We start from the raw sequence: 12,030 nt of genomic DNA on the forward strand, positions 1-12,030 counted from the left end.
ACATTTCTTTTTTTTCTTTCTTTCTTTTTTTTTTTCCCTCAGGGGGGGTTAAAGACGCGCTGGGAGGGGAGGGAGTGGCTTGAAAACCTTTAAGGAGATGGCATGAATATACTTGACTCCAGAAGTTATCTATGCATGGTTTCACATTCCGATCAACGTGTATATTTCTGAATTCAAATACCTGCATGTGCCTAAAGGTGAATGAGGCAACTTGTGTTGTGTTCTCCAATCTTATTTTTTTATTTTATATTTTATATATCTCTATAAACTGAATACAAAATACAATTACATGAAATATGGCTTGTTAGAGTTGTGTGCTGCAAAGGGGTCATCTGAGGATTGAAAGAGAGCACCACCTGCTGGACAAACTATGGTGTAAGCAATTTTATTATCACTCAAATTCCAATTCAAAAATGTGCTGTTCTCTCCATCATATTATGTTGTTTATTTGATTATATAATTATTATTTCTATTTTAGATGTTACCTATTTGTCCATTTGCATTTCTTGAAATGCTCAGTCCATGTCATTTGTTTTTAAATTTCATGAATAGTGAAATTACCTTATTTTCTTGCACTGGTACACGTGTGGTAATATTTAGGCTCCTTCATTCTTTGTTTATTTACCCTGATATCTTAGTCTGAATCTGCACTTTGAATTATACGGAACCTGCATGCTGATTATGGCATATACACACCATTCACATCGGAATTTTCAGTGGGGACAAAAACAAACAAACAAAAAGGATAGAGTGAGATTGAAGTCACTTAGAGCAGCAAATGAGAGTTTACGGAAGCGTAGTAGTGTAATAGTGGTATTAATTTTATTAATTTATACATATTTATAGTTTTAGTACGTGATAGAATTTTGAATCCTTGTGTCGCGCTTGAGAAACTGAAAGAAGAGAGATGGGAAGCATCGGCGATTCTGTGATTGATTGCGACGCCTGGAGTTTCACAGTTGCCACTATCATCAGCTCGGCGATCGATTCATTTCAGTTCCACAAAAGATGGCGGACCGAACGCCTGGTGGCTCTCAGAAAGCTAGCGCTAAGGTAAACTTATAGTTTGTAGTTGTTTTAGCTCACTTGCACCTGTTGTAATGAGAACTGTGCAAATAATCTTGTGCTTGAACAGCACTAGCTGTTTGCTGTAAAAGACCACAACAGGGAGTGTGCGCAACAGTGTCTGCTAACACTGCCGCGCTACGGCTAACTGAGGCGCCGCAGCCACACTGGCTGGTTTTAGCTAAGCTAAGCTAATGTGTTGGTCACCATAAACTGGATTAATGGAAGCAGTTATCACAGGAATAAACTTGTTCGCAAATCACAAGCTTTACACGTGCATTGTCTTCTGGATGACGTACAGTGGTTGTATATTTCAGTGTGGAAATAGTAAATTAAGCATTTGGGAGCTGGGGCCTAACCGTCATTCGCCGTTTAGCGCAATGCATTCAGTCCGTGGCGCTGCACCAAAAGACGACTTCTTAGGCCTCTTGTTAATTTAGCTAATTTCTTAATCTTTCCTGGTCTCCAGCTGCAGCTTGGTCGTAAATGTGTAATGTATTATACTTAAATAATTAGTGTTAAATGTCTGAGTAACGGTTGCCGGCGCCTATTTAATACAGCCGACTTTATAAACCAGCGGCTACAGTCCGCGCTGAAGTTACCCGTTTACGGGATTATTGTTAGGCATATTAAATAATAATAATAGCAGGACTCAACATTACTTGAACAAGTCGTGGTTGTTTCCAGTTATTAAATAGTCGTAATGTGTGCTTATTAAATACCTGGTGAAAACAACCATACTTTGTTGACATGTACAGGCGCTGCTTGAGAGCAAACTGAAGTCTTTCAGCATTGGCAAGATGGCAGTGGCAAAGAGAACCCTCAGCAAAAAGGAACAAGATGAAATAAAGAAAAAAGTAAGTATGGATTTTCCTTTTGCACAATATTCTCTGCATGAGTAATAGCTGTTAGAGATTTATATGATTTATTTACTTTGACACCTTTGTGCGCGTGTGTGTTCAGGAAGATGAACGAGCGGCAGCTGAAATTTATGAGGAGTTTCTTGCTGCTTTTGAAGGAGGAGGGGAGGGAAAAGTCAAAGCTTTTGTCCGTGGTGGCATTGCAAATGCAACGAAAGGTATACGTTTTGCATTATATATTTCTCAAACTGATTGCAAAATATGCAAATGTTAAAGAACAGTTCACCAAACCTTTTTTACTTCGGAAATTGAAACAGTAATGTGATTGGAGGGCGAAAACTAAAAAAAGGTTTTCTCCTTGCAGAGGAAGCGGCTGCTGATGACAAGAGAGGAAAGTTGTACAAGCCTAAGTCACGTTTTGAGACCCAACCAAAAAGCATCCTGCCTTTGGAAACTCCGCCACAATTTTTAGCATTAGACAAACGGCATGTAAGTACTGTTTCTGAGAATGAGAAGCATCTCGTCTAACTTTTGCATTGAATAACACTTACCTGGTTTCCTCATTGTAGGGCTTAAAGAAGAGCAGTGAAAAGGAAAAGAAGAAGAGTAATTTGGAGCTCTTCAAAGAAGAACTTAAACAGTAAGTTTTAACACAGGAAGGTGTTAAAATATTTTAGTGGCAGAGATTAGATGTTCCTAAGACTTTTGGTGTGGTTATTAAAGTTGTAATATATTAAACACAGATTTTAATCAGCTGTGATATGTGTCTGTGTCTTGTAGAATACAGGAAGAGAGAGATGAAAGACACAAGATGAAAGGACGTGTTAGTCGCTTCGAACCGCTCTCTGGGACAGATGGAAGACGCTCCTGTAAGTGTTGTTTAAGTCGCGTGACTGCCTTACGTGCACTAACTTGGCCTGACAGGGCCCTTTCCTGCCTTACGCCACCCTCTGTCCCTTTGTCCACATCTACCCTGAAACAAAATTTATACTGCTTTTCTGCTTCTTTTAGCGGATGGTTCTTCACGAAGAAACCGTCCGTCCAGTGGTAATTTTGACTTAATATAGTGACCGTGAATACCTTTATCTTGCTAAGAAAATAATGTTGGTCCTGTCAGACAGCAGCAGGAAATTCTTTTCTTTTCTCTGTGTCTGCAGTTTTGGATGACTGTGCACCAGGTTCCCATGACGTTGGAGATCCATCCACTACTAACTTGTACCTTGGAAACATCAATCCACAGGTTTGTATCTAAACATGCATGAAGTGGAAGTAATGTAAAGCATGCCATAAAAGGAGGGGCTTAAGCATGTTGCTATTCCTTCAAAATTTGCTACATATGCCCTTAATTCAGAATGGGAAATATTTATGCAATGTCTGTGTTTCTCAATTTGTATCATTTACTTCATAGATGAACGAAGAGATGCTGTGCCAAGAGTTTGGCCGGTATGGCCCGCTGGCAAGTGTGAAAATCATGTGGCCGAGGACAGATGAGGAAAGGGCTCGGGAGAGGAACTGTGGCTTTGTGGCTTTCATGAACAGGAGGGATGCAGAGCGAGCACTCAAAAACTTAAATGGTACGAATCTCGAATTCTTTTATTAAGTTGTTATATTACATCCTTTTATCTTCTTTCCAGTTCACATGTGCGTGTATAATTTAATGCACATTTACTCCCATAATAGGAAAGATGATAATGAACTTTGAGATGAAATTAGGATGGGGAAAAGGTGTGCCCATTCCACCCCATCCCATCTATATCCCTCCTTCTATGATGGAACATACACTCCCCCCGCCTCCCTCTGGCCTCCCATTCAACGCACAGCCCCGAGAGAGGCTAAAGAACCCCAATGCTCCTCTGCTTCCTCCACCTAAAAACAAGGAGGAGTTCGACAAGGTAATTCAATACGTCAGCCTAGGATTTTCTCATGGGATATGGCAATGTTTTGTTAATTGTGGTGGTAAGATGTTAGTCATAATAAGCAAGTCAGTACAGGATTTAGATTTTGAATTAGTTGTTGTGTGTAAGAAAGTGTCATTATCAAATGTCAATGTGTGCAAAATGCTCAGTGTTACAAAGAGGTGTTACTGTGGTAAAGTATCAGGGTTGTTTGGCCTCTAGTAAAACTGACAGCAGGAAAGGAAAGTTATTGTCTTTTTGCACTTTTTAAATGCATTTTTTATATTTTTCACCTGTTGCCTTTGTAACAATACTCACATTCTATGTTTATTATCTGATGTGACTTCATATACAGACTCTGTCGCAAGCCATAGTCAAAGTGGTTATCCCAACAGAAAGGTACATGTTTTTCTTTTTTTTTTTTAAATTGGTGTACAAACTTAGAAAGAAAAAAAACATCCCATAATGAAACTAATACGTTTGATCATTTGATCACTGCATGCTACAGGGGGCTGGTCAGTGTGGATGAGCAATGGTTGAGGCAGCTGCACGGCGTCTTCATACTAGTACCTAGAATAATACTGACTGAAGTTTGTTTCACATCCCTCCATCATTCATATTTTCTTTACATGTGTAGCCAAACATCATTATAGATCTTAATAACTATGCTATTTAGAGAAAAATATCATTACTTTCACAGTCCCACTCCATACATAGACATTAAATCGTGTTTCTCAACTTTAGTGATGTTGTACTCTGCTACATACATGATCTGCTGATTCTAGATCCGTAGTTGTGAAAACCTGTTCTCTGACCATTGCTCACTCAGACCGTCTCCCCCCTTGGCCTCTGTCACTATGAGGAGCTCAGTAAATTTGGCTCCTGCTGACAAATCCAAACCTGCCATCATTAGTCTATATATGACCTTTGACATTGGCCTTGGTGAGCAGCACAAGTTGAACTGTCTGCAGCAGCGAGGGACCTGAAAAGCATCATGGGATGGATTGGGAAAGTATACAGAATTTTACCCCGTCATTGGTACGATCGGCTCCAATACAAGTAAATGTGATTTGTGTTGTCAAATGAAAGACATCCTTTGTCTTGTTGGCCACTTTAGGCTAATTGTATGCAGCCTGCACAATTTATTTCCTCTACAAATTATCACAGAAGAACTTCTAACGTTCCCATTTGCACAGTTTTAAGTCGGTACCAACTCCACTAGTAGATAACCCGTTTTAAGCCAAAGATCATGTACTGCTTTTTCACGTTACATTAGTAGGAAAGAGTGGGAATTGAAAGGCACTGTACTGACAAATATTCCTGTTAGTACGGTGTCTTATTAATGTCTCGCTCCTGTTGTTCCCAATTCCACTCACCCCCACATTGTGAAATTTGAACTTAAAGATATTTTATATGAAGGTTCCGAGCAGTGCAATGTAATTAAAAGCTGTTGCACTGTAGCTTCAAAGAACACAGGCATGACCTTAGTAGATGCAATAAAAAAAGCTTTTCTTTTCTTTTCCTTTTTTTTTTTTTTTAATTGACATGAATGTCGTACTGTCACAAAATGTTTTTATATACATATTTTTTATTTTTTGCGTGTATTCATTGATGTTATATGTAGGCCCAGAGGTGTAGCCACAGTGATGGTTAATTTATTCCTGGTCATGTGACACACTCTGACAGTCATCTGTTGTCTCATATTCCCCGTCATTTAAACCGTCGCTATAGTAAATAATAAATGGGTATTGTGGTAAGATTTTAGAGTGATTTAGCCATCGTTCTGTACCAAGTATATAATATCACAGTAGAAATTTATTATTCAGGTATAGGTCAATACAGCTGCATTTATGCTTGCAGCATTTCATTGTGTGACATAAATTGTCTTTGCCTAGTCAGCCTGTTGAGTGTGTCAGACCACCAAGAATAAATTAATCTTTAATTGGGAGGTTTTAGTAGTGTTCAAGAGTCCGTCCAGTCTGAATCCGTTTGCTTTAACTGTGTTTTTCTTGTAGGAATTTGCTCTCTCTCATCCATCGAATGATCGAGTTTGTGGTGCGTGAAGGACCAATGTTTGAAGCCATGATCATGAACAGAGAGATCAACAATCCCATGTACAGGTGAGCTTAGCTGCACAATAGAAATGTAGTGTTATTCTGTTAGCTAAAATTCTATGATGTGCTGAGTTACAAAGGTTGTGTATGTCTTTTTATGACAGGTTTTTATTTGAGAACCAGAGCCCAGCACATGTATACTACCGATGGAAGCTCTACTCCATACTGCAGGTTAGTTTTCTATCTTGAAAAAAGTTGCAAAATTTCAGGGGGATCCAGCCATTCCACTAAGTTTCTTCTTTTTATCAATGTGTTCACTGTGATTTATTACTTCCTCAGGGTGAATCACCAGCCAAATGGCGAACAGATGACTTTAGGATGTTTAAAAATGGCTCTTTGTGGCGCCCACCTCCTCTTAATCCGTACCTCCATGGTCCTTACGATGACGGTGAGGAGGAGGAAGATGAAGAGGAGGCCAATAAGAAAGGCTGCTTAAAAGAAGAGTAAGAATATTTGTTTATATTCTGTTACATCTATGTTGTATTTGCTAAATTGCAGAAGTTCTGAGGTCTTTACTTGAAGGAACACTGGAGTCATGCTTTGATTTCTAATTGGCTTTGTTGATGTTCCCACCTGCTCCAGTGTTGTTACAACTGTTAATACTTTGCTGAGTAGTGACTCAGTATTTAGAAATCGGCAGGATAGTCGAGTTTCTCTGCATATCCATTAATTTTAACATCAACTCGCAGCTCACGCCTGCACTCGCACTTCTACAGTTTTGCTAATCTAACATGAAAGTAAATGTAAAAACACAAAGTGAGAACCTGAATTGTCAACTGTAATGGAATAAACTTGTGCTTTGCAATTGAAAACCCAGGCCTACCCCAACATGCCCTCTCTGGAGCTCTACAGTTTCAGTGGACAGAAATACTTTTTTTTTCCTTAACACTGACTTTTATTGTTAAAATTTTAGGTGTATTAAGAAAAAAAGCAGCCACGCAAATGAAGCTTTAATTTATTTTGGTCCTGGCTTTTATTTTATTATTGTGACAGATATAGGGCTGTGTGATATGACCAAAATCTCATATCCCGATATAAGACATCTATCGTCCCGATAATGATATAAATCACAAAGATTTAACATTTTCTGTAAATTCTGTGAATCTCTGGCAGCTCAACTTGAATGAAGTGTTTCCAGCTGGGCGTCGTGTACCTGGAGTCGAGTGTTTTAACCGATGCATTAAAGGATGCATTTTTAGACATAAGTTGTAGCGGCCGCCGTTTTCTTTGTGAGTATTTATTACACGGCGTGCTGCGGGCCTGTTCTAACGTTTGAGTCTAAGGTTTATTTTTTAGCACCTGACTGCTCTTTTTTGCTTTTCATCCGTAAATAATCTGCATACTCTTTCACGTGATTCAGTTTATTTTGAAAAGTCTCAACAGGATCTTGAGCTTTATTGTGAAAGGTTTATGTGGAACATAAACAAGCAGACACGTGATGGTTTTACCGTCGTTGTTGCTAACGACAACGCATAAAAACAGGCACTTGTCCCTCCGTAGTGTGGTTATATTAAATATAAGAGAAAGAGATAACTTTAAGAAATTAATATAGCCACTACAGTGACCATCAAAACGATGAAAAAATATTGCCATAAACAGTTTATTTTGCGACACCACGAAACAAACGATAGCGTAAAATGAAACGATAGACGTTTTTATATCGTCATCCCATATATATCGTTATATGAACAGCCCTAGACAGATATGAAAAGTACAGTAGTGCAGACAACAGCTGGGTTAAATGCACTCTGTCCTCACTGTCCTTCATCTCTGCAGGGAGCGGGACAAACTAGAGGAGATGCTGCGTGGTTTGACTCCCAGGAGGGCAGATATTGCAGAGGCCATGCTGTTCTGTCTCAGCCATGCTGAAGCTGCTGAAGAAATTGTGGAGTGTATCACAGAGTCCCTCTCCATCCTAAAGACCCCTTTACCCAAGAAGGCAAGACATTGACCAAAAGAAGAGAAAGACTTTGATAACAACCTGTTTATAGAATTACCCGAAAACCCTTCCAGAATCATAAACTCCGGTTTGCTCTTTGATGTGTTTCAGATTGCACGGTTGTATCTAGTTTCTGATGTGCTGTATAACTCTTCTGCCAAAGTAGCCAATGCATCTTACTACAGAAAATAGTAAGCTATGTCGTTTGTATACTTGAACCATATTATCATCAATTTCACTTAGTCACTCCTTTTTTCCCAGGAAATAAATTGCTCTTTCCTTGTTCGTAATAGCTTTGAGACAAAACTCTGCCAGATTTTCGCCGACCTAAACGCAACTTACAAAACAATACAAGGTCACCTTCAGTGTGAAAACTTCAAGGTACCAAGTCTTGTTAAGTAAACTTCACAGCCTTGATAATTTATATAGTTAAACATCCAGGTTACTTAGCTCTTTTTGTCCTAATTCTTTTTTTTTTGTGTGTGTGTGTGTGTGTGTGCGCTAGCAACGGGTAATGTCATGTTTCCGGGCATGGGAGGACTGGGCTGTGTACCCTGACCCTTTTCTTATCAAGCTGCAGAACATCTTCCTTGGTCTAGTAAACCTCGCTGTGGAGAAGGAGCCTGTAAGCCTTGTTGTGGAGGTAAGTGAGGCTTTATTATTTAGTCTTTTCAGTACCATTAAAGTTATTGTATTATTATTGCTTTGAAATTTTACCATGCTGCTACTAAATTTCCATGTTTTTTCTTTTTCCTCTACATTTGTATCAAGCCTGAGCCAGCAGACGACATTGATGGGGCTCCTATCGGGGATTATGTAGATGGTACTCCACTGGAGGACGTGGATGGAGTGCCCATTGACTCAGTTCCCCTTGATGGGGCACCAATCGATGGAGCCCCTCTGGATGACCTAGATGGAGTTCCTATCAAGTCCATGGAAGAAGACCTAGATGGAATACCTTGTGAGTAGTGCATACAATAGCAAAGCATGTTTCCAAGAGCTGTTGGATCCATCAATTTCCCAGCGACTCAGTTCTTTTCTTTTTTTTCTTCTTTCTGTTAATATAGTGGATCCGTCCAAGGATGCTCCCTTCAAGGTAGCACCATCGAAATGGGAAGCAGTGGATGAGGCAGAGTTAGAATCTCAAGGTGAGGCCTTTTAAAGTGTCAGATTAGTTGTTACCTACATTATGTTATCATAGCTGGCGTGAGGGTTTTGCAATTACTTGACTCATATAATTGCCTTTGTTTGCTCCTCAGCTGTGACAACCTCCAAGTGGGAGATATTTGAGCAGCCAGAAGAAACAAAAAAGTAAGGTTTTTTTTGTGTGTGTGTGTTTGCCTTTTGAGTTTGATGTTTTGTGAATGCCTTGACACGCCTTTGTTTAAAAAAATTAATTGTGTTCACCTCTAAAGGGACGATGCGGACAGTGATGAGGACAGAAGCCCTCGTTCAGAAGATAATCAGAGCTATTCCAACCCAATCAGAGATGACTCTGACTTTAAGTCAAAGATGTCTGAAATGAACGAGGAGAAGCGCTCTAAGCTCAGAGAGATAGAGGTACTCCCCCCCCCCCCTTCTTTATTTATAAAGTTTTGCATGTGTAATTTGACATATCAGGCCCAATACAGCAAGTACCAACCGATACAAAGACATATATCAAGACAGATTAGGCCATTAAAATTCGGATGATAACAATAAAACAGAAAAAAAGAAAAACATAACATCTTCCAGCCAACGTGATTGGGCTGGAGGGTGAGGAGCTTTCCAAGACAGCAAAATTCGACCTCGTGCCAGCAGTGAAGTGAAAGCGATAATATCCAGTTGCTTACGACTAAGGTTTAGGGTGGCGTCCTCAGAAACACCAAAAAGGGCAACTAGTGGGCATGGCTTGAGAGTAACGCTCAAAACATGAGAGAGCACTTCAAAGTAAAAAGTCCAGTATAATTGAAGTGACGGGCAGGCAAAAAACATATGAGTTAAATTGCCGGGGGATTGTGTTGCATCTGTTGCACAGGTCAGGAATGCCGGGGTATATTTTAGATAGTCTAGATCTTGAGAAGTGTAACCTGTATACCGTCTTAAACTGAATAAGGGAGAGTCTTGCACATGAGGCTGAGGAATGAATTTTGTCAATTACTTTGTCCCAATAACCTTCAACAAACTGAAAACCCAGTTCCTGTTCCCAACTCGAAGCAATCTTCTCGGTTGAGTAATTGTCCGATGCCATAATTAAAGTATATATTTGTGATATTAGAGCCTTACTGTGAGGCTTCAACTGGAACAAGTCTTCCCACCAAGGCTTGAGAGGCTGACTTGGAAACTCTGGCAAGATAGAAGATGCACAGTGTCTTATTTGAAAGCAGTGGAACAAATGATACGAGGGCAAATCATACAAAGAACAAAGGTCACTAAAACTGAGAAAAATGTTATGTTTAAAAAGTCATAAAACCATTTGATACCTTTTCTTGCCCATATATGGAAGGAGTCGTCCACCAGGGACGGGGGGAAGAGGTGGTTGTTGCAGATTGGGGTCAGAGCAGAAGCAGAGACTGAATTGAAGTGACGCCGGAATTGATACCATATTTTTAAAGAGCCAATTAGAACAGGGTTGTCTGTGAATTGTAACAGGGAAACAGGAAGGGATGAAAATAATAGTGCTGAGAGTGAGGAAGAGATAGAGGTACTTTACAGATACCACAGACCTCAGACTGCACATGGCAGTATACGACAATAGTTGATTGTATTTCTCCATGCAGGTTAAAGTCATGAAGTTCCAGGATGAGCTGGAGTCTGGGAAAAGACCTAAGAAGCCCGGTCAGAGTATTCAGGAGCAGGTGGAACATTATAGGGACAAACTACTACAAAAGGTGTGTATTGGATCAGGTGTACTTAAAGTTTGGAAGAAAAATGCACACTTTTGATCATTTATTACTGGTTTATAATTGTTACATGCCGTGAAAAAAAAAAATCAAAACCTAACAAGAGATTTTTTTTTTTTAATCCCTTTAGGAAAAAGAAAAAGAAAAACTGGAGCGGGAAAAAGAGAAGGAAAAGAAAGAGAAGGAAAAAGCTGAGGCACGGTTGAAAGAGTTAAAGAAGGAAAAAGAGAAGGAGGACACACCAACCAGAAAGGAGAGGTCAGACACTTGTTTAATTGCTGCGTGCTTTCAGTGATTCAAAGTGTGGATCTAGGGTTTTTCTTTTTTTCTTTCATTCATGGAACATTGGATTTATTTAATTTCCTGTGTGACAGATATTTGTCCCCTCCGGTTGATAGGAAGCGTCGTCACAGTGGATCACCGAGCCCAACGCGGAGCAGCAGCAGACGAGGCCGGTCGTCCTCACCTCGTTCAGAGCGGTCCGAAAGATCAGAGCGCTCCGACCGATCATACTCTAAAGACACATCCTCACGTTCTTCTCATAAAGACTCTCCTCGATCCAGCAACAGAAAGTCATCCAAGAGGTAAGATGGTGTTAAGCGCTACTAATATTAACATTTTAACATACTCAATGTGCTTGAAGTGGTCACTAAGAGTAGTAAAGTGCTACATATGTAGTCCTGGACCTGAATATTCAACAAATTTGATATTTGCTTTTCTGGGTATTCCCATTTTTTTGTTTATTTTTGCCATTTTCTTATTTAGATCACCGTCATCACCTCGCACACCCAAACGATCCAGGAGATCGCGCTCCAGGACACCCAAGAAATCAGCTAAGAAATCCCGCTCCAAATCAAGGTCTCCACATCGATCTCACAAAAAGTCAAAGAAGAGTAAACACTGACATCTTTTTTTTTTTCTTTTCTTCCCCAACTCCTCCCTCCTATTCTCTGCGCCATGTGTATAAAAATTGACTGATTTGGCAGCTGAAGATTTCTGCCCTGATGTTAAAGTGAGGACAATGAAGTGTGGAGGGTTTTGCATGGGTTTCCATCTGGTGTACCAGATAGATGGCGCCACTGCTGTTTTATATTGTAAAAAAATAAATAACGTGCTTGTGTTTCCTGATTCCCATCACCTCCAAATGGAATTCATCCATGTGGTAGACCACACCTGTAAAGAGTGTGACGACAATAGTCTTATTCATGCTGTCATTTTCTGTTTTTGTAGTTCACATTAAAAATAATTCCTAATAAAGTGATTTTTTTTTTTTTT

The 12,030-nt window shown here is 39.7% G+C and overlaps 1 protein-coding gene across 4 annotated transcripts; it reads left to right on the top strand.

Moving 5' to 3' along the window:
- The first annotated feature begins 900 nt into the window (after positions 1–900).
- Positions 901–12,029, top strand: u2surp (U2 snRNP-associated SURP domain containing). Of its 4 annotated transcripts, none has more exons than XM_004546789.4 (26): positions 901–1,053; positions 1,824–1,922; positions 2,029–2,143; positions 2,290–2,414; positions 2,495–2,565; positions 2,706–2,794; positions 2,937–2,972; positions 3,083–3,165; positions 3,334–3,499; positions 3,606–3,817; positions 4,176–4,219; positions 5,836–5,940; positions 6,039–6,105; positions 6,214–6,377; positions 7,711–7,873; positions 7,985–8,064; positions 8,167–8,254; positions 8,379–8,516; positions 8,645–8,834; positions 8,941–9,021; positions 9,133–9,184; positions 9,289–9,433; positions 10,633–10,743; positions 10,886–11,013; positions 11,130–11,339; positions 11,521–12,029. In XM_004546789.4, the coding sequence occupies exons 1-26, from the start codon at positions 1,009–1,011 to the stop codon at positions 11,657–11,659; spliced, it is 2,946 nt and encodes a 981-aa protein (XP_004546846.1). In that variant the 5' UTR covers positions 901–1,008; the 3' UTR covers positions 11,660–12,029. The 4 variants fall into 4 exon arrangements, with proteins under 4 accessions (XP_004546846.1, XP_004546847.1, XP_004546848.1 ...); XM_004546790.4 differs by having other exon boundaries at positions 11,154–11,339; XM_004546791.4 differs by lacking the exon at positions 2,937–2,972.
- The last annotated feature ends 1 nt before the right edge of the window (position 12,030 follows it).

This window comes from Maylandia zebra, linkage group LG9, assembly GCF_041146795.1.
Source record: "Maylandia zebra isolate NMK-2024a linkage group LG9, Mzebra_GT3a, whole genome shotgun sequence".
Taxonomy (NCBI): Eukaryota; Metazoa; Chordata; class Actinopteri; order Cichliformes; family Cichlidae; genus Maylandia; species Maylandia zebra.